The sequence below is a fragment of the Pelobates fuscus genome, chromosome 6 (genome assembly GCF_036172605.1).
Source record: "Pelobates fuscus isolate aPelFus1 chromosome 6, aPelFus1.pri, whole genome shotgun sequence".
NCBI lineage: Eukaryota > Metazoa > Chordata > Amphibia > Anura > Pelobatidae > Pelobates > Pelobates fuscus.
In genome coordinates, this window is record NC_086322.1 from 270577538 (window position 1) to 270599230 (window position 21693).

Consider the following 21693-nt stretch of genomic DNA (forward strand, 5'->3'; position numbering starts at 1 on the left):
TCTGGTCCAACTTGTCTGGTTACAACTACATGTCTGTTCGTCCACCCATTGTAAAGCGCTGCAGAATTTGATGGCGCTATATAAATAACATAATAATAATAATGTGTGTGTGTGTGTGTGTGTCTGAGTATATGTATGTATTTATGTGTCTGTGTGTATGTATGTGTCTGTCTGTATGTGTGTGTGTGTGTGTGTGTGTTTGTCTGTGTGTGTTTGTCTGTGTGTGTGTGTGTGTGTGTGTGTTTGTATGTATGTGTCTGTATGTGTGTTTGTATGTATGTATGTGTGTGTGTCTCTGTATGCATGTATGTGTTTGTCTGTGTGCATGTGTGTGTCTCTATATATGTGTGTGTCTATGCGTGTGTCTGCATGTATATATGTTTGCATGTATGGAGGGGGCAGGGGGGACGTAAGGGGGAGGGTAGCGGGCAGACACACCGTATTCATAAAAAGTTACTGTTTTTTCTATAGAAGTGTATTGGCAATGTTTCGGCTCCTAACACAAGCTTTTCTCAAGGTGACACTTGATGTAAGTTGAGTTTACATACCACCCAACAGTTTAAAATGAAGAAAATATGGACACTGTAGTTATAGGGGTGTGGCCAGGGGCAAAGCGTTTCTGAGAGATTCATGATATCTCACGAATAATAATTTATGCCACTAAAATTATATATATAGAAAACATCATTGCATTTTATTTACATAGACTAATTTCTAAACACATGTATTGTACTCTATACTGTGAGCATTATTGCAGTGGAGCTCTGCAATAAAAAAAATGGAGCTCATAGAAAAGAGGGACAGAGAAATTTGGGGCCAAAAATATGGACTGTCTTTTCTAAATAGGGACATTTGGGAGGTATAAGTTTATTTCTACACTGAACAAAATTATAAATGCAACACTTTTGTTTTTGCCCCCATTTTTCATGAGCTGAACTCAAATATCTAAGACTTTTTCTATGTACACAAAAGGCCTATTTCTCTCAAATTTTGATGTTCGGTCCGTCCCCTATTCGTCATCATTGAGTAAACTTTGACCCTGTACCTCACAGTCAGCAGACACAATCCAGCCAATCAGCAGCAGACCCTCCCACCTCCATGACGAATAGGGGGCGGACCGAACATCGCGCATGTTAGCGACCGCGAACACGCTATGTTCGCCGGCGAACGGTTCCTGGCAAACTTTTCAGGACATCACTAGTGAGCACTTCTCCTTTGCTGAGATTATCCATCCACCTCACAGGTGTGGCATATCAAGATGCTGATTAGACAGCATGATTATTGCACAGGTGTGCCTTAGGCTGGCCACAATAAAAGGTCACTCTAAAATGTGCAGTTTTATCACACAGCACAATGCCACAGATGTCGCAAGTTTTGAGGGAGCGTGCAATTGGCATGCTGACTGCAGGAATGTCCACCAGAGCTGTTGCCCATGAATTGAATGTTCATTTCTCTACCATAAGCCGTCTCCAAATGTTTCAGAGAATTTGGCAGTACATCCAACCGGCCTCACAACTGCAGACCATGTGTAACCACACCAGCGCAGGACCTCCACATCCAGCATCTTCACCTCCAAGATCGTCTGAGACCAGCCACCTGGACAGCTGCTGAAACAATCGGTTTGCATAACCAAATAATTTATGCACAAACTGTCAGAAACTGTCTCAGGGAAGCTGATCTGCATGGTCGTCGTTCTTATCGGAGTCTCGACCTGACTGCAGTTCGTCGTCGTAACCAACTTGAGTGGGCAAATGCTCATATTCGATGGTGTCTGGCACTTTGGAGAGGTGTTCCCAAAGGATGAATCACGGTTTTCTCTGCACAGCGAAGATGGCAGATAGCGTGTATTGTGTCGTGTGGGTGAGCGGTTTGCTTATGTCAACGTTGTGGATAGAGTGGCCCATGGTGGCGTGGGCTTTATGGTATGGGCAGGTGTATGTTATGGACAACGAACACAGGTGCATTTTATTTATGGCATTTTGAATGCACAGAGATACAGTAATAATCTCCTGAAGCCCATTGTTTTGCCATTCATCCATGACCATCACCTCATGTTGCAGCATGATAATGCACAGCCCCATGTTGCAAGGATCTGTACTCAATTCCTGGAAGCTGAAAACATCCCAATTCTTGCATAGCTAGTATACTCACTGGACATGTCACCCATTGAGCAAGTTTGGGATGCTCTGGATCGGCGTATACGACAGCGTGTTCCAGGTCCTGCCAATATCCAGCAACTTCGCACAGCCATTGAAGAGGAGTAGACCAACATTCCACAGGCCACAATCAACAACCTGATCAACTATATGCGAAGGAGATGTGTTGCACTGTGTGAGGCAAATGGTGGTCACACCAGATACTGACTGGTTTTCGGACCCCCCGTACCCACCCAATACAGTAAAACTGCACATTTTAGAGTGGCTTTTTTTTTATTGTGGCCAGCCTAAGGCACACAGATCTGTGAGTTCAGCTCATGAAAAATGGGGGCAAAAACAAAAGTGTTGCATTTATAATTTTGTTCAGTGTATATATTTTACATTGAGTGCATTGTGCATCTCTGGGATATGGTGCTTTCAATGCATTATCATGAATGGGATTAATGATAATGTCAACATGTCATGATAGGAGTCCACATCTCTATGTCGTCCATCTTAGCTCCCTGTCACCATTATTAGAAGTTCTGTCCTTTACATCAGGCAATCAGAACAGAGAAAACATACAGAGTACTTAAGTACTTATCTGCAATGGTTGCATTGCCTGGATTATAATGTAATTTGCTAAATATTTAGTACAATTTAAAAGAAAATGAAGCATATCCTAAAAAATGCATTAACACAAGTTCCCTTGTAATTTTCAAAATGTTATTCAGTTTTGTCATTTCCATGCAGTTTCCTTTTGAGAACACCCTCTAAAAAGGTAAATTGGTTTTAAATACACTATATGAACATACACTGCATAAGCCTGCCACAATGCCAATGTACAACATTTTTGGCAGGTCCTACTCTATACCTGTCTGTCTGGTCAATGCTGTTCTCATAGTTTCAAGTAAATACATCCATGCTAACTCATATAAATAGGATACTCGTGTCATTGTTATGTTGAACAGCAACTGAGGAAGACCATATGTAAATGGTTGAAACGCATTGTGCATATTTTATTTTATTTTATATGTAATAAATCTTCAACTTCCCATTTTCTACTCCTGACTCCAAATTCTTACTGAATGGCCACTACAACTACTGGACCTATTTGAGAGGAGGAAGGCTTGCTGAATGTCCTTGAAAGTGACATAAAGGCGCTATAAGTTCTGAGCCATCTTCCAAACGGCTCAAAAAAGTGTGAGTGGTTTCAGCTCATAATTTTTCCTATTATTGAAAATTTTGTACAGATTACACTATGTTTTGTTATATATTTCTTGTATAGGTAATCTGTACCGTGTATATTTGAACATATCCTTTATACAAAAAGGGAGGAATATTTACTAAACAGTTACCAGTCACTATATCCAAATACAGGTAACCATCTTTCATCTTTTTGGTGTGCGCTTTTACCTTTTCGAATTTCTTTTGCAAGATCAAGAGGGGCCTATATTCAAATCGTTATCAAAATTAAAATTACACTACTCTAAAAACAGTGAACACTAAAACACTGAACCGAAAATAAGGAGAAATTCTACGCATATGATATGACCAGTGGCGTACTCAGGGGGGGGCGGTCCGCCCTGGGTGCCACTTACTAGGGGGGTGCCGGGGGCAGACTGCAATGCCCCTCCTGCCGCGATCGCCGAGACCGGTGGTCTGCAGCTCTGCAATGTGCAGAGCTGCAGACCATGGGTCTCGCGTGCACTGCCCATTCAGAGCATTGCCGCGGGTTACCACGGCAACGCTCTGATTGGGCCTCTCGAGATCCATGGTCGTCAGCTCTGCGGAGCTGCAGACCGGAAATGAGGGCCACCGGACCACCAGGGACCCCACCGGACCACGAGGCAGCCCCCACTGCACCACCAGGGATTTAAGGTAATTTTTTTAGTCACCCCCCTCTCCTCATCACCCCCCTCCCTCTCACAATCACCCCCCCCTCCTCATCTCGACTTTTTTTAATTTATTATCCGTGCCACATTTTTTATAAAGGTTAGTACCAATCACAACATGTTTCATTTAACATATTGATATATATCACAGTAATGATGTATTTTATTGTCTCTCATGTAATTTACAAACTTAAAAATGGGAGGGGAAAGGGCCTCATAAGTGGAATAGCCTAGGGCCTCTTTTCATCTAAATCCGGCCCTGTGTGTACCTATTCTAAAGAAGACTATTATGAGACTAGAAAAAGTGTAAAAGTGGGCTACAAAATGATTAGAAAGAACCAAATCTTTTTGGTTATGGAGATAGATTTACAAATTTAAATGTGTAGGTTTTCCTAGTTTGTTGTAAAAATGTTTTCCTAGTTTGTTGTAAAATTGGAAAGTGCTTCAAACTGGGTTTTTTGCCGTGGTTTGGATCTTGACTTGGTAGACACATGTTTTCACGGATGGGTTAACTTTGTAACCCCCAACTATTGCCCATTAGGCTAATTCTATTACAAGTCCTAACTTCCCACTACAGCCCCTGCCACCACTACAGGTCTTAAAACCCCTCTACTTCCCCTAACCATCCACCACAGGTCCTAGCCATAACTTCAGCCTTTAATTCAATTTAGCCCCTAACCCTACTACACCTTCTGACCCCACTATGGCTCCTAAACACACACTTTCATTTTATCCTAAACACTTCAGTGTCTAACTCCCAATACTGCCTTGAACCCCCACCCCCTATCCACTACTATTACTAATCCCTACTACAGCCCATCATTCCCTATCCCTTAGACGTCTTAATGACCTATTATTGCTTCTAACCATCTAACTCATACTACTGCCCAAAGCCCCTCACTTTAACCCATAACAATCTACTACAGCTCCTAACCTCTCACCTCCCCATAACTGTTTCTAACCCCACACTTAAGCCTCCAATCCCCTAATACCGGCTCTGCCCTGCACTACTATTACCACCACTAACCCCTACTGTTAGCCTAACCACCTACTGAAGCTCCTTATTCCCACAGTACCTCTGACCCTACACTTCAGCTCCTACACTTCAGACCCTAAAATGAATCTCCTAACTCCCCACCCACTACAGCCACTATATTCCACTTCAGCCCCTAATTCCCCAATACTGCCTTAATACCCCAATAGTCAGTATCCCGCACTACTGTCTCTATCACCCACTACAGCCCCTCACCCACAATGCTGCCCTTATACTCCAATACAGCCCATATCTCAAACTACAGCTCCTGTCCCCAATTTAGCCCATATCCTGCACTACTGTCTCTATCCCTCAATGCAGTCCCTCACTCCCAAGTGCTGCCTTTATACGCCAATACATCCTGTATCCCGCACTACTGTCTCTATTCCCCGCTACAGCCCTTTACCCCGAATGCTGAATGTATACCCCTATACAACACCTCACCCCAAATACAGCCCCTGTCCCCAATTCAGCTCCTATCCACCACTATAGCTGCAAACCTACCACTAATGTCGTATCCCCCACTTATCACCTTCAACCCCTCACTACAGCCCCTAATCTTCCACTTCTGACATTGACCCTTCACTGCAGTGCCTAACCCCTCACTAGCTATCTGAATCTTGTACTAAATGGAAATTCCACTACTTCCCACATGTATTTCCAACAAATTACACATTGCTACACACATCACTCACAGCAGCCCAAACTTATCACTCACTCACTCGCTCACAGCTATACACACATTACACACAGCGAGCATTATACATCACACACAGAAAGCCACAACACACACCTCACACACAGTTACAACACTTTCAGTCACACCCAAATCACACATCAAGTAAACATGTTTAATAATTATTCCCATTGCATAATATTACATAATAACATAGGGGAAGAATTTCCCGGTGCACGCCCTAATGAAATGGGCTGAATCGGAGGATAAATAGATTTGCACATTCAGACAGAGCACATACAGACATCAAGATGTACACGGGTCAGATCGTCATGTTCGGGCTAGCACTGCTACTCACCTCTGTAACCGTCATCAAGGCAGGTCATCGTGGTAAGTGACATTATTCTGATTCAAATCTAATAGCTAATGTGTATTATAACTACATAACATGTCTACAAATATTCATTCAATTCTAGTTATTTGTTACAAGCTTTAAGGGTTGTTTTGTTTATTTCATTGCCAACTCTTTCCCACTGCGTGCCAACTTCAGATTCTCTTAGTTTCTATGCTTAAATTAATCAGGCCCAACAGCAATTTCCTATCCATCAGATTTCTCATTTTGGACCCCTTTGTTCATGAATGTCATAGACCCTCCTCAATAATCTGACCTTTTTTGAACACATGAAAACTTGACATGCGCACAGTCGTTATTCGGCTTGTGGCATTTTTCCCTTAATAACCCACCCACAAAACACAGACACCGAATTTCTGTTGGAAATATAAAAGTCTACAGCTTTATTTTATTGTAATCAACAAACAAGATAACAAATTGGGGTCATTGCCACATAATAATAATTTACTACCACCCCCTTCCGTACAGCATTACCCCTGGCAATGACCCCATACCATAAACAATATATAACAATATAAATAACACATAATATATAACACACGGCCTACCAAAGAGGCCCCATAACCATAACTTTCTTAACTGTAGGGGTGTACCGAGACACCCCTACACCACCAGGTTCGGAGCCACTGATGAGCTCGAACCAACAGACCACTTACCACTCTGGCCTAATCCAGCCTAACCTTAGCCTAGCCACTTGATACTCCTCTTCCATCCCAATTACCCTAGCCCTATCCCGCCACTGTGACCAAACGGGAAACTGCTAAAAAAAAAAAAAAACAGGGAGGGTGGGAGGGACAATTAACAGGCAAGTGCAGATTCTGATTAAAATGGCCACTTGCTAAAATGGCCGCTTAATATACTCCTTCATTCTCCACCCCTCTTTACACCCCATTACTAATTACCCACCCCTAAATCTTTAACTCCACCTGCCTACTCCTTGGCTCTGTCAAGGCCCACTCCCTTGATTGCGCTGTTCCATGGGCTTCAATACAGTGCCATCTTTCACTAAAAATTTTTTTTTTTTCTCTAAAACCGTATAAATAGTTAAAGGGCCCTGTTCCTATTGAATTTATAAAACAGAAAAGCGCTGGTGCGCATACATATGTATAGAACCCCTCAAGTGTTGAGAAGTATTTACAAACAGATGAGCAAGTGTGATCCCATATAGGGTGTCTACAAGCCCAGGTGTATATGTGTGTATACTTATAGCCTGTTAGACTGTACAATTGATATCTGTAGATAAGGAGACAAAAGTAGGGGGGAGGGAACAGAAAAAGCACTCCTAGTGCAATACAATTATTACAATTTAAACTAAAATAAACTGTCTCTTTAAGAATGCAACTCACAAATGTAGAGTGGTATGAGTCCCACTCTAAGCTATCTCGCCCAGGGAGGATCAGCCCCTTGGGTACGTGGGATCTGATAAATGCTCCTGTGACTCCAGTGTTAGACAAAAAACATTTATTACAAATAAAAAAAAGCACTTATCTGTTTTGTGATTGTTTCTGTACCTTATTACCGGGGTATATTGTGGGTGCTGCAAACCTATTTATATTTTATCTTAATTTTTTGCGCCAACTTATCTACTGCACATTTTTTCCTATTGAATTCATGACATTTGTGATATTTATTGTGCCACCCAAGCTTGTGACCGACCAATGTAATGGGCAGTCATCCAAAGCTTCTCAAACGACAGTCTTTATTGCCTAACATTGTGCTGTTTATTGGTTATATGGCCCTAAATAAGCCGATTATTATATATTTTAAAGAAATATCATTCTGACTGCTACTATTGATCTTAATCAGTTAATAAAGTACTTTAAACCCCCAATGCAGAGACACATTTCACATTCGATCAATGTCCCATTTTAATATGAAGTCACTGTTAGTGTAATGTTCCACGGTAAACCAAGATTAGAAGCACCCTTTCTTTTTCGAATTTACAATACTTACTGTACTTACTAATGTATTTCATTGTTGTATCAGAGAAGCCTGGAGTTTGCCCTCCTGAGAGATCTTATACTCCCTTTTCGGATATTCCTTATGATCTATGCGCCAATGACACAGAATGTGAAGGTGACAAAAAGTGCTGCTCAGATAATGGCTATAAATGGTGCAAACCTCCAGCGAAAGGTGAGTAAACAGCATGTGAGAATGCTGAATAATACATAAAAATATATATATATAGAGAGAGAGAGCTCTAATAGCAGAAGTTATTACTCACTATCTTTCCTAATAGCAGCTTATATCCCCCACCATCCCACCCATAGCCAAGCCAATAGTAGCCCATATTCCCCACCATCCCACCCATAGCCAATAGTAGCCCATATTCCCCACCATCCCACCCCCATCCAATAGTAGCCATATTCTCCCACCATTCCTCCCCATAGCCAATAGTAGCCCATATTCCCCCACCATTATTCCCCATAGCCTGTAGTAGCCTATATTCCCCCACCATCCCACTCATAGCCAATAGTAACCGATATTCCCCACCATCCCACCCATAGCCAATAGTAGCCATATTCCCCACCATTCCATCCATAGCCAATAGTAACACATATTCCCCACCATCCCACCCATAGCCAATAGTAGCCATATTCCCCAACATTCCATCCATAGCCAATAGTAGCCCATATTCCCCGCCATCCCACCCATAGCCAATAGTAGCCCATATTCCCCACCATCCCACCCATAGCCAATAGTAGCCATATTCCCCACCATTCCATCCATAGCCAATAGTAGCCCATATTCCCCACCATCTCACCCATAGCCAATAGTAGCCCATATTCCCCACCATCCCACCCCCAGCCAATAGTAGCCATATTCTCCCACCATTCCTCCCCATAGCCAATAGTAGCCCATATTCCCCCACCATTATTCCCCATAGCCAATAGTAGCCCATATTTCCCACAAACCCACCCGTAGCCATTAGTAACTAATTTTCTCCCACCATTCCTCCCCATAGCCAATAGTAGCCCATATTCCCCACCATCCCACCCCCAGCCAATAGTAGCCCATATTCCTCCAACATTCCTCCCCATAGCCAATAGTAGCCCATATTCCCCACCATCCCACCCCCAGCCAATAGTAGCCCATATCCCCCACCATCCCACCCATAGCCAATAGTAGCCCATATTTCCCACCATCCCACCCATAGCCAATAGTAACTCATATTCCTCCCCATAGCCAACAGTAGCCCATATCCCCCCTATAGCCATAGAAGCCCATATTCACCACCATCGCACCCATAGTCAATAGTAGCCATATTCCCCACCATCCCACCCATAGCCAATAGTAGCCCATATTCCCCACCATTCCATCCATAGCCAATAGTAGTCCATATTCCCCACCATCCCACCCATAGCCAATAGTAGCCCATATTCCCCACATCCCACCCCCAGCCAATAGTATCCATATTCTCCCACCATTCCTCCCCATAGCCACTAGTAGCCCATATTCCCCCACCATTATCCCCCATAGCCAATAGTAGCCCATATTTCCCACGATCCCACCCGTAGCCATTAGTAACTAATATTCTCCCACCATTCCTCCCCATAGCCAATAGTATCCCATATTCCCCCACCATCCCACCCCCAGCCAATAGTAGCCCATATTCCCCCACCATTCCTCCCCATAGCCTGTAGTAGCCCATATCCCCCCACCATCCCACCCATAGCCAATAGTAGCCCATATTTCCCACCATCCCACCCATAGCCAATAGTAACTCATATTCTCCTACCATTCCTCCCCATAGCCAACAGTAGCCCATATCCCCCCATAGCCAATAGAAGCCCATATTCCCCACCATCCCACCCCCAGCCAATGGTAGCCCATATTGCCCCACCATTCCTCCCCATAGCCTGTAGTAGCCCAAATCCCCCCACCATCTCACCCATAGCCAATAGTAACCCATATTTCCCACCATCGAACCCATAGTCAATAGTAGCCATATTCCCCACCATCCCATCCATAGCCAATAGTAGCCAGGGGAGGGCTGGCAGCCTTAGGCCTGGGGGGCAAAACCAGTCAAGTGGCCCATTGCGCCACCAAATCAGTTCACCATCCATGCCCACCTTTTTCTGGTTTTATAACGGATATTGATGTTAAGCTAATCAGTAGCTCTTTGCCATACCCGCTCCTTCACGGCTCTGACTTTCAATGTTGTCAGAGCACAGGCTGAGAATCTCTGAGCCTGTGCTCTGACTCACTAACTGAGCGCCGGAACCACGAGGGAGAGGATATGATCTGACTGCACCTACTGCTGGTGCGCACCAGTGGACCACCAGCGAATCGTTTAAATTAAATATGCTGGTGTACCCAACTTGTGAGCTGTGTTGGCCGCCGGGAGCCTCTGTTGTCATGGCACCCTGCGTGACCGCACAGCTTGCCCACCCTAACGGCTGGCCCTGCTGACACACACTGATGTTACTACTTAGACATCCCTCAATATTAATACAGAGATGAGAGTAAACACCAATAAACTGTGGAAACAGAGCTGATCACCCCAAATTTATAAAGGTTTGCTTAGAGGATTTATTCAAGATTAAATCATGCCTCCTCCTCTCTCCCCCATGCGCTGCTCTGTAGGCTGGGAGGAAGTGAAGAGTAATCACAGTCTCCCAGCACAACGCCACCTGTGGCTGCATGGGGAACAGCTGTTTAATGTAATGCTTGCAGGACGGCCAGCTGCCGCAGAACCTCTTTGTTTCCGTCTCTGCAAAGGGCTCCAGGCACTGCTTGTTGTGAGTTTGAGCCACTGTAAATTAGGGGCAGAGGGCACTTGCACTGCGGTCAAGACGGGTCTGGGCAGGAGGAGAGTGCAGTGCAATCAGTGCACTCCCCTCCGGTGGGTCACCAGTAGACTGGTGCACCTGCCCAGGATCAGAGCCGGTGCAAGGATTTTTGCCGCCCTAGACAAAATATAAATTTGCCGCCCCCCCCCCATGTGACATCACAATGCCCCACCCATATGATCTGCCATATGAACTAACGCCAGTGCTGCACACAGTGTGTGTTTACATTAAAAAGCCTGCAGGGACCAGCTATAGACACCAGAACCACTTCATTAAGCTATAGTGTCCCTTTAATGTGAGGTAAATTATAGATTAGTGTCACTAATAATATACTAGATTGCCTACTTACAATTAGATGAGGATGATGATGGGCTGCAGTTTGGCTCCACTGGTCTGGTGTAGAACAGGACCTCTGGAGGCTGTTTGCAACTGTGGTCACAAAATTCAACGTTCTGGGAGAATTGGAAGCAGCTCCATTTTTTGGGGGCCTCTTACACAGCTCAAGGTCTGGGCCCCAGTGCCTGACGGTGAGTATGCCCATAAGGCCCACTCATAAGTCCACTTATATGTTCCACCCACCCATGAGCTCGCTCACAGGGAGTGGAGTGTGTAGGGGATGTGTTATGTGTTATCTAATATGTGTGCTTATGGTATGTAGTGTATAGGGATACCAGTTTGTGCAGGTGATGCAGTGTGTTTGTGTGTAGTGGAAGCAGTGTGTATTTGTGTATAAGGGATGTATTATGTGTTTCTGGTTGTGTGTGAGGGATGCATTGTGTGAATCTGTGTTTGTATGCATAAGGGATGCAAGGTGTGTGTCTGTATGTGTGTGCATTGAGTGTAAGAGATGCATTGTGTTTCTGTGTGTATGTAAGAAAAACAGTGTGTGTGTTTGCATGTGTGTGTAAGGGTTTGCATTGTATGTTTCTGTGTATGTGTGCAAATTATGCATTGTCTTTGTGTGTAAGGGTTGCATTGTGTGTGTGTGTAATGGATGCATTGTGTGTTTCTCTGTGTGTAAGGGAAGCATGTTCTGTTTCTGTGTATGTATAGGGATGCATTGTGTGTTTCTGTGTATGTATAGGGGTGCATTGTGTGTTTCTGTGTATGTATAGGGATGCATTGTGTGTGTGTGTGTGTGTGTGTGTGCGCGCGTAGTGTTAAAGAGCTCCCTGTCTTGCCCCCTGTCCTATAGAGCTGTCCCTTAGAGCTCTCCCCCACCCTCCCCTAGCGGTCTCTTCTCACACTCACCCACCCTCCCTGTGCTCTTCTCATCCCCCCTCCACCCTCCCTGTGTTCTTCTCACTCCTCCCTCTGTGTGTTCTCACCCCCCCTGTGTTCTTCTTACCCCCCCTCCTCCCTGTGTTCTTCTTACTCCCCCCCTGTTCTTCTTACCCCCTTCTTATTACTCCCCCCTTCTTCTTATTACTCCCCCTTCTTCTTCTTAACCCTCCTACTTCTTCTTACCCCCTCTTCTTCTTCTTACCCCCTCCTTCTTCTTCTTACCCCTTCCTTCTTCTTCTTACCCCCTTCTTCTTCTTCTTACTCCCCCTTCTTCTTCTTACCCCCCTCTTCTTCTTACCCCTTCTTCTAATTACTCCCCACTCTTGTTCTTACTCCCCCCTTCTTCTTCTTATCCCCCTCTTTTTCTTATCTCCCCTCCTTCTTACTCCCCCCTCTTATTATCCCCCCCTCCCCTCTTCTTACTCCCTCTCTTCCCTCTTCTTACTCCCTCTCTTCCCTCTTCTTACTCCCCCCTCCCCTCTTCTTACTCCCCCCTCCCCTCTTCTTACTCTCCCCCTCCCCTCTTCTTACTCTCCCCCTCCCCTCTTCTTACTCTCCCCCCTTCCCTCTTCTTACTCTCCCCCCTCCCCTCTTCTTACTCTCTCCCCCTCCCCTCTTCTTACTCTCTCCCCCATCCCCTCTTCTTACTCTCCCCCCTCCCCTCTTCTTACTCTCCCCCCTCCCCTCTTCTTACTCTCCCCCCCTTCTTACTCTACCCCTCCCCTCTTCTTACTCTACCCCTCCCCTCTTCTTACTCTCCCCCCTTCTTACTCTCCCCCTCCCCTCCCCTCCCCTCCCCTCACTCTCCCCCCCTCCCCTCTTCTTACTCTCCCCCTCCCCTCTTTTTACTCTCCCCCTCCCCTCTTTTTACTCTCCCCCTCCCATCTTTTTACTCTCCCCCACCCCTCCCCTCATTTTACTCTCCCCCCTCCCCTCTTTTTACTCTCCCCCACCCCTCCCCTCTTCTTACTCTCCCCCCTCCCCTCTTCTTACTCTCTCCCCCCTCCCCTCTTCTTACTCTCTCCCCCCTCCCCTCTTCTTACTCTCCCCCCTCCCCTCTTCTTACTCTCCCCCCTCCCCTCTTCTTACTCTCCCCCCCTTCTTACTCTACCCCTCCCCTCTTCTTACTCTCCCCCCCCCCCTCTTCTTACTCTCCCCCCTTCTTACTCTCCCCCTCCCCTCCCCTCCCCTCACTCTCCCCCCCTCCCCTCTTCTTACTCTCCCCCTCCCCTCTTTTTACTCTCCCCCTCCCCTCTTTTTACTCTCCCCCCTCCCCTCTTTTTACTCTCCCCCACCCCTCCCCTCTTTTTACTCTCCCCCCTCCCCTCTTTTTACTCTCCCCCCCTCCCCTCTTCTTACTCTCCCCCCTCTTCATACTCTCCCCCCCTCTTCTTACTCTCCCCCCCTCCCCTCTTCTTACTCTCCCCCTCACCTCTTTTTACTCTCCCCCCCTCCCCTCTTTTTACTCTCCCCCCTCCCCTCTTTTTACTCTCCCCTCCACTCTTTTTACTCCCCCCCTCCCCTGTAGGTGGCCGAGCTGCACTCCGGTCCGCGGTCCCGGCCGGAGTGATAGGAAGGTGCTCAGTGTGCACCTTCCTGTCAGTCCGGCCGGGTACAGGAAACAGAAACTCCTGTTCCGCGCGGAACAGGAGTTTCTGTTTCCTGTACCCGGCCGGACTGACAGGAAGTGCACACTCAGTCAGTGTGCACCTTCCCATCACTCCGGCCGGGACCGCGGACCGGAGTGCAGCTCGGCCACCTACAGGGGAGGGGAGGGAGGGAAAAGCAGCTGCAGCCGTCTGAGCGCTCTTTACAGAGCGCTCGGTGGCTGCAGCATTTAAAGGGCCGGCCCGCCGCGGCCGGTCCTAAAATAATTGCCTCCCTGCCCCCCGGCCCAGCCCGCCCCTGATAGTAGCCATATTCTCCCACCATTCCTCCCCATAGCCAATAGTAGCCCATATTCCCCACCATCCCACCCATAGCCAACAGTAGCCCATATTCCCCACCACCCCCCATAGCCAATAGAAGCCCATATTCCCCACCATCTCACCCCCAGCCAATGGTAGCCCATATTGCCCTACCATTCCTCCCCATAGCCTATAGTAGCCCATATCCCCCCACCATCCCAACCATAGCCAATAGTAACCCATATTCCCCACCATTGCACCCATAGCCAATAGTAGCCATATTCCCCACCATCCCACCCATAGCCAATAGTAGCCCATATTCCCCACCATTCCATCCATAGCCAATAGTAGTCCATATTCCCCCACCATTATTCCGCATAGCCAATAATAGCCCATATTTCCCACCATCCCACCCATAGCCAATAGTAACTCATATTCTCCCACCATTCCTCCCCATAGCCAATAGTAGCCCATATTCCCCACAATGCCACCCATAGTCAATAGAAGCCCATATTCCCCACCATCCGACCCCCAGCCAATGGTAGCCCATATTGTCCCACCATTCCTCCCCATAAAAAAAAGAGATGAATTAGGCGCTCTCTATATAATAGAAGTAGGCAGCAGTGACCAATACAAGGACCCCCAACCTTGCAAGAAAGTGATGTATACAAAAAAGAAAGTGAGGAAACCGCGTCTTAGATATAAAGGGATATACAAATATATCAACAATATACGTACACACTGGTGGAAGTAGTGGTCGCTATGCAATATGACCTCAAAAGAAAAGAAAATACAAGGTAATGGTGCAGTATATCAGGTATAGTGTGTATGTGAATGAATAATTAAAGTAACCCTCACTCTCATTTCCCAGAGCTACCTAAGAGCTCTGCCGTTAGTACGCGTGGACGGAACAATCCCCGTCTAAGGATATATGTGGAGTAGTAGGTGTCCCAATCGTCTCGGATGAGATAATATGTGGAGAGACAGAAAATTCCAAAATAGTGCAGATTGTACTGGTAAAATAGTTAAAGGAAATAATATAAATTCCGTACTCACATTTACTAGAGCAGAACTTGCTCTAGTTATTGTAGCATAGGTGGTACAGTGCCCACCAAGGAGTAAGATGGTAACCAGGAAATAAGAAATAAAATTCAGGTATATATAAACAAAGTGTACATTTATTATACCAAAATAAAATAAAAGAGATAAAAAAGTACTATAAAAAGTATTTTCCAAAATCCACTTTACACGTTTCACCTGTCAAAGGCTTCTTCAGAAGTGTGGGTAATGTCCTGGAATAGTCCGTTTATATAAGGGATCCTTAAGTGATGATTATTTCCTGGTGTGTGTTGATTGGAGTTTCTTACTTCCTGTAACCATCGGTGACCTGCACGCGTCATACCGGAAGTGACGCGGCGTAGTGTTGCCGTGGTATCGTATGCGCTCCATAAGTGGAACGCAAATGCTACCAAGAATTGTAGCCTTGCGTCCCAGTAGGATAAAGTAATAAAAAAATAATAAAAGAATATATTAGTGGACATACAAGAGTGGGGACCTGTTAGAATATATTACTGTATGTATATGTTCTAAATATCGTGTAGGTCGCGCTGGGAATGACGCGGTGTAATAAGGGCGAAAAAAATGCCCGTGCGTTCCATACATGGAACGCACACAATATTGCCGTAATAATTATAAATATATATATATATATAACCACAGTGAAGTGAATTAGAACTTTGTAATATCTCATATGGAAATATAGAGTGGTACATAAAGATAGACATAGCAATATTTGTAGGTGCAGGTCTTATAAAAAATGTCAGTGCGTTCCATACATAGAAAATAGCTATGCGTTCCACACATGGAACGCATACAATATTGCCGTAATAGTAATAGATATATGTGTACAATCCCTATGGGATGAATTAAAACATTGCCGTATCGCATACAATAGTATAGAGTGGTACACAGAAATAGGCATAACAGTATTTATGGGTGCAGATCATATAAAAAAATGTCTGTGCATTACACATAGTTTTGCCAAGAGAAATAAAGGGTACATATGTAGAGTCAAAGTAATACAACATCAGATAGCATAGGGCACATTGAACTGTATGAACAATGATGTATATGAATAAAAAAAATGCTTATAAGAAAAATTAAAGATTATAAAAAATTATATGATATACATTTCTTAAGAAATGTATATCATATCAATTTTTTTATAATCTTTAATTTTTTTATAATGTTTAATTTTTTCTTAAGAAATGTATATCATATCAATTTTTTTATAATCTTGAATTTTTCTTATAAGCATTTTTTTATTCATATACATCATTGTTCATACAGTTCAATGTGCCCTATGCTATCTGATGTTGTATTACTTTGACTCTTCATATTATTTCCTTTAACTATTTTACCAGTACAATCTGCACTATTTTGGAATTTTCTGTCTCTCCACATATTATCTCATCCGAGACGATTGGGACACCTACTACTCCACATATATCCTTAGACGGGGATTGTTCCGTCCACGCGTACTAACGGCAGAGCTCTTAGGTAGCTCTGGGAAATGTGAGTGAGGGTTACTTTAATTATTCATTCACATACCCACTATACCTGATATACTGCACCATTACCTTGTATTTTCTTTTCTTTTGAGGTCATATTGTATAGCGACCACTACTTCCAGCAGTGTGTACGTATATTGTTGATATATTTGTATATCCCTTTATATCTAAGGCGCGGTTTCCTCACTTTCTTTTTTGTATACATTCCTCCCCATAGCCTGTAGTAGCCCATATCCCCCCACCATCCCACCCATAGCCAATAGTAACCCATATTCCCCGCCATCGCACCCATAGCCAATAGTAGCCAGATTCCCCACCATCCCACCCACAGCCAATAGTAGCCCATATTCCCCCACCATTCCACCAATAGCCAATAGTAACCCATATTTCACCACCATTCCTTCCCATAGCCAATAGTAGCCCATATTCCCCACCATCCAACCCACAGCCAACTGTAGCCCATGTTCCCCACCATCCCACCCACAGCCAATAGTAGCCCAAAATCCTCACCATCCCACCCATAGCCAATATTAGCCCATATTGCCCACCACCCCACCCACGGCCAATAGTAGCCCATATTCCCCCACCATTCCTCCCCATTGTCTATAGTAGCCCATATCCCCCCACCATCCCACCCATAGCCAATAGTAACCCATATTCCCCCACCATACCTTCCCATAGCCAATAGTAGCCCATATTCCCCATGATCCCACCAATGGTCAATAGAAGCTCATATTCCCCCACCATCCCACCCATGGCCAATAGTAGCCCATATCCCACCACCATTCCACACATAGCCAATAGTAACCCATATTCCCCCACCATTCCTCCCCATAGCCTATAGTAGCCTATATTCCTCACCATCCCACCCATAGCCAATAGTAGCCAATATTACCCACCATCCCACCCACAGCCAATAGTAGCCCATATTCCCCCACCATCCCTCCCCATAACCTATTCCCTACCATCCAACCCATAGCCAACAGTAGCCCATATTCCCCTACCATTCATTCCCATAGCCTATAGTAGCCCATATTCCTCACCATCCCACCCATAGCCAATAGTAGCCCATATTCCCCACCATCCCACCCACAGACAACAGTAGCCCATATTCCCCACCACCCCACTCAAAGCCAATAGTAACCCATATTCCCCACCACCCCACCCAAAGCCAATAGTAACCCATATTCACCCACCATTCCTTCCCATAGCCAATAGTAGCCAATATTTCCCACCATCCCAAACATAGCCAATAGTAGCCAATATTTCCCACCATCCCACCCATAGCCAGTAGTAGCCCATATTCTCCCACCATTCCTCCCCAAGGCCTATATTAACCCATATACCCCACCATTCCTTCCCATAGCCCATATTCCCCATTTTTATCCTGCCGATAGTCAATAGTTGCTCATATTCTCCCACCATCCCACCCGTTACTAGTAGTAGTAGCCAATATTCCTCTCATCCATTACCATACACAGTAGTGGCCAGTTCTCCTTGTCACTCCCCATAGTCTCAATTCCATTATTTTGACCTACAATTTGCAATTTTTGCATAATTTATTAATGTATTCTCCAAACTTCTCTGTTTATTGAATAAACCCCTGAGTAAACCCAGATGGCGTAAATATGTGAACTTGTTTTATTTCTAACAATTCATGGGATTATAGAGTCTTAACTATTTTGTCACATTTTATATAAATGTTTTTGTGCTAATGTATGGTATTTCATTGACAACTAGCCATCTTGTTTGTGATATGTATTGACAGAGAGATCCGGAGAGTGTCCACCAGCTCCAAAATCTGAAATCAAAAATCGTCAGGACTATTGCTCTTCAGACAGTGAGTGTGCTCCTGGATCCAAGTGCTGCTTTAGTTCAAATGGAAAGACTTGTCTACCCTGTGATAAAGGTAACATTTCTCCCTCCTAATCACAAAAACAAACATAATGTACTCCTCTATAATTTTCTGTTCCTGATACCTCCATTGTACTTTTTTGTTCTACTCTTCTTCTCTTCTTTTCATATTCCTCTTCTCCTTTTCTGTCTCCCGTGTACTGAGCGTGTTTCGTTTCAGTTCAGTTCTCCTTCCCCTTGTTCCTTCTCCCTTCTATCCATTTCTGTAAATTCATCCTTACCCCTCTTTCTCATTCCCTCCATCGTGTCATTTTATCTCTCCTTCCTTATTTACATCTATCTAAATTAACTTTGGTCTATACATTATTTTACGTGCTGCCCCATTCCTTCACAGTTTTAATTTCCTCTCAGTAAAGAAAGTCCATGCTGAGTGCCCACTGTGCAGAAATTAAAGGACCATTATAGACACCCAGACCACTTCAGCTCAATGAAGTGGTCTGGGTGCCAGGTCCATCTAGGGGTAACCTTGCAGCTGTAAACATAGCAATTTCAGAGAAACTGCTATGTGTACACTAGGGTTAATCCAGCCTCTAGTGCCTGTCTCATTGACAGCCGCTAGAGGCGCTTCGGCGCTTCTCACTGTGAAAATCACAGTGAGAAGACACTGACGTTCATAGGGAAGCATTGAGAAATGCTTTCGTATTGACTGATTGAATGCGCACGCGGCTCTTGCCGCGCATGCACATTCAGCACTGACGTCGGAAGAGGGAGGAGAGTTCCCCAGCGACGAGGGAGCCAGGCGCTGGCGAAAGGTAAGGGTTTAACCACTTCAACCCCCTTCAGGCCTGCGGGAGTGGGACCCTGATGGTGGGGGGGACTTAAAAACAAGTTTGTTTTCCTGGCACTATAGTGGTCCTTTAAATACTGGAATCTGAATATTTCCAGTTGATGTTCTTCAACAACCACAGTCCCCATTTTATTGCGGCCTTGCATTTGCTTATGAAACTCGCAACTAGGCAAGACTGTTATAGAAATATTATAGAAGCTGGTGATGTCCATTCAGAAAACAAAGTTTTAGTTCTGATACATAGGAAGAGGTCATACGTAATACATAAATACATGAAACATAAATATATGATATGTTGTACTAGTTTACTCTTGGGTTATCGTTTTCTCATTAACCGTGTCATAACTATGTCATCTCCTTATCTTTCTTATCAGAGAAGGCAGGTAAATGTGAAAAGACACCAATGTATTTTTGCCTTAAACCCCAGCGTTCTTTTTGCAATACTGATTGTTCATGTCCCAAGGAGGAGAAGTGTTGTCGCAAATTTTGTCACTTCGAGTGCCAGAAGCCTGTGCGAGGTAAATTATAATTACTTACATTTTACACTGTTTCTAAGTTGAATATATAGACATTTTACCAGATGACTTAGGGCTCCCATCAAGAGGTGTAAACACAGTACCACAATAAGGTTCTGTAACAATACGTGCTTCAGTTTGGGAGAAATACATCTCTTCTCTAACCAAGAGGTACAGAAGACCGGCTCTTTATCAGGCTGGATTGACAACCCCTTCAAATATAAAATATATATAGGAATCATTTAATTTAATTTATTTGTTCAGTGGTGTAATAGCCTGTTATTAATGTCAGGAATATGTTTTTGAGAAACACTAACTGGTGTCTGGCATTAAAAAAAGTAATCTCTAAAGCAGTTGCTCTGGTGTGATCATTTGTAAAATGCTCTGATATCCGTGATGCCAATGTTTAAATCTACGTTATATTGACTGATTTTCATTGATAGGCTGACAATGCAGCACAATGTTCTCTTTTTCTAGGTAAAGAATAATATCCACATTCAACACTATTTTCTTGGATGTCTAATCATAAGATAATGTCTTGAAGCGTGTTCGTTCATGAATGGTGAAAAGTTATTTAATACGCTATACTCCAAAACGAATATTAAATGAATATATCAAACTGCCTGTAAAGAGTTCCTTATGTCTTTTACTATAACAGTATCCCAGTGTATGCTCAATGCTCACCATTTGAATAACTTGCAAATAAAAAAAAATGTATATTGTATTTCAGTGTTTGATTGTATTATTTTGTAACTCATTGATATAAACTAAAATACATATAACTAAGAAATAGTGCAACGGCTCCTAAACTGTGTGGTACCATGACTGCCATACAGGGGTGAGGCAAAATTCTTCCCTGATGCTATCCACTGGGGCCCGCACAGTCCAGGCCACCCGATAGGTATCACTGCTTCATTGCTTCGCCCGTTAACCCCTTGAGGACACATAAGATGTGTGACATGACATGATTCCCTTTTATTTTAGAAGTTTGGTCCTTAAGGGGTTAAGAGCCTGACCGGGCCCCTGTGATATCGGCCGGCTGGGAGCCTGTCACTTCCTGCCAGATACACAGTGTGCCGTGCTGGAAGGAGGGGGGGAGAAGGCTCGAGGCAGATCAGGCAGCATGAAGGCAGAGGTGAGGCCAAGGTGAGCTGCTACATGCCCACTCCCATCCCCTTAGTCAGGACCCCAAACAAGCCATCCTCCTGAACACAAAGGTAAGCTAACAGGAGGGTCGCTGTAAATATAATAATTATAACATGTATGTGTTTATGTGTGTGTAAGATTGTGTTTGTATCTGTGTCAAGGGGTGTGTATGTGTCAGGGTGTGCATGTGTGTATGGGTGTGTGTGCTCGCATCTATTTGTCAGGGTCAGTGGCGGATCCAGAGCCTGATCTCGGGAGGGGCACTTGGAGATTATTTAAAGAAATAATCCAGGCACAATAACCACTACAGCTCAGTGTAGTAGTTATGGCACCAATAGTGCCAGGATCCCATCCCAGAGTAAATAGTCAAACCGTTTAAGAACAGTTTGACAACTTACCTGGGGTCTGCTGGGATATAGGGCATAGGAGCAGTGGTATGTGTTAGGGGTGAAGTGTGTGTGAAAGGTGCAGTGTGTGTGTGTGAGCGGTGAAGTGTGTGTGCGAGTGCGTGAAGGCGGCAGTGTATGTCAGGGTTGCAGTGTGTGTGTTAGGGGGCAGTGTATGTGTGTGGCAGTGTGTATGTGAGAGAGCTGCAGTGTGTGTGAGCGGTGCAGTGTGTATGTGAG

The 21693-nt window shown here is 44.6% G+C and overlaps 1 protein-coding gene across 1 annotated transcript; it reads left to right on the plus strand.

Moving 5' to 3' along the window:
- Positions 1-6061: 6061 nt before the first annotated feature.
- On the plus strand, positions 6062-20615 carry LOC134565815 (WAP four-disulfide core domain protein 5-like). The gene is made up of 5 exons (XM_063425473.1): positions 6062-6129; positions 8138-8284; positions 18474-18614; positions 19781-19924; positions 20399-20615. The coding sequence occupies exons 1-5, from the start codon at positions 6072-6074 to the stop codon at positions 20407-20409; spliced, it is 501 nt and encodes a 166-aa protein (XP_063281543.1). The 5' UTR covers positions 6062-6071; the 3' UTR covers positions 20410-20615.
- The last annotated feature ends 1078 nt before the right edge of the window (positions 20616-21693 follow it).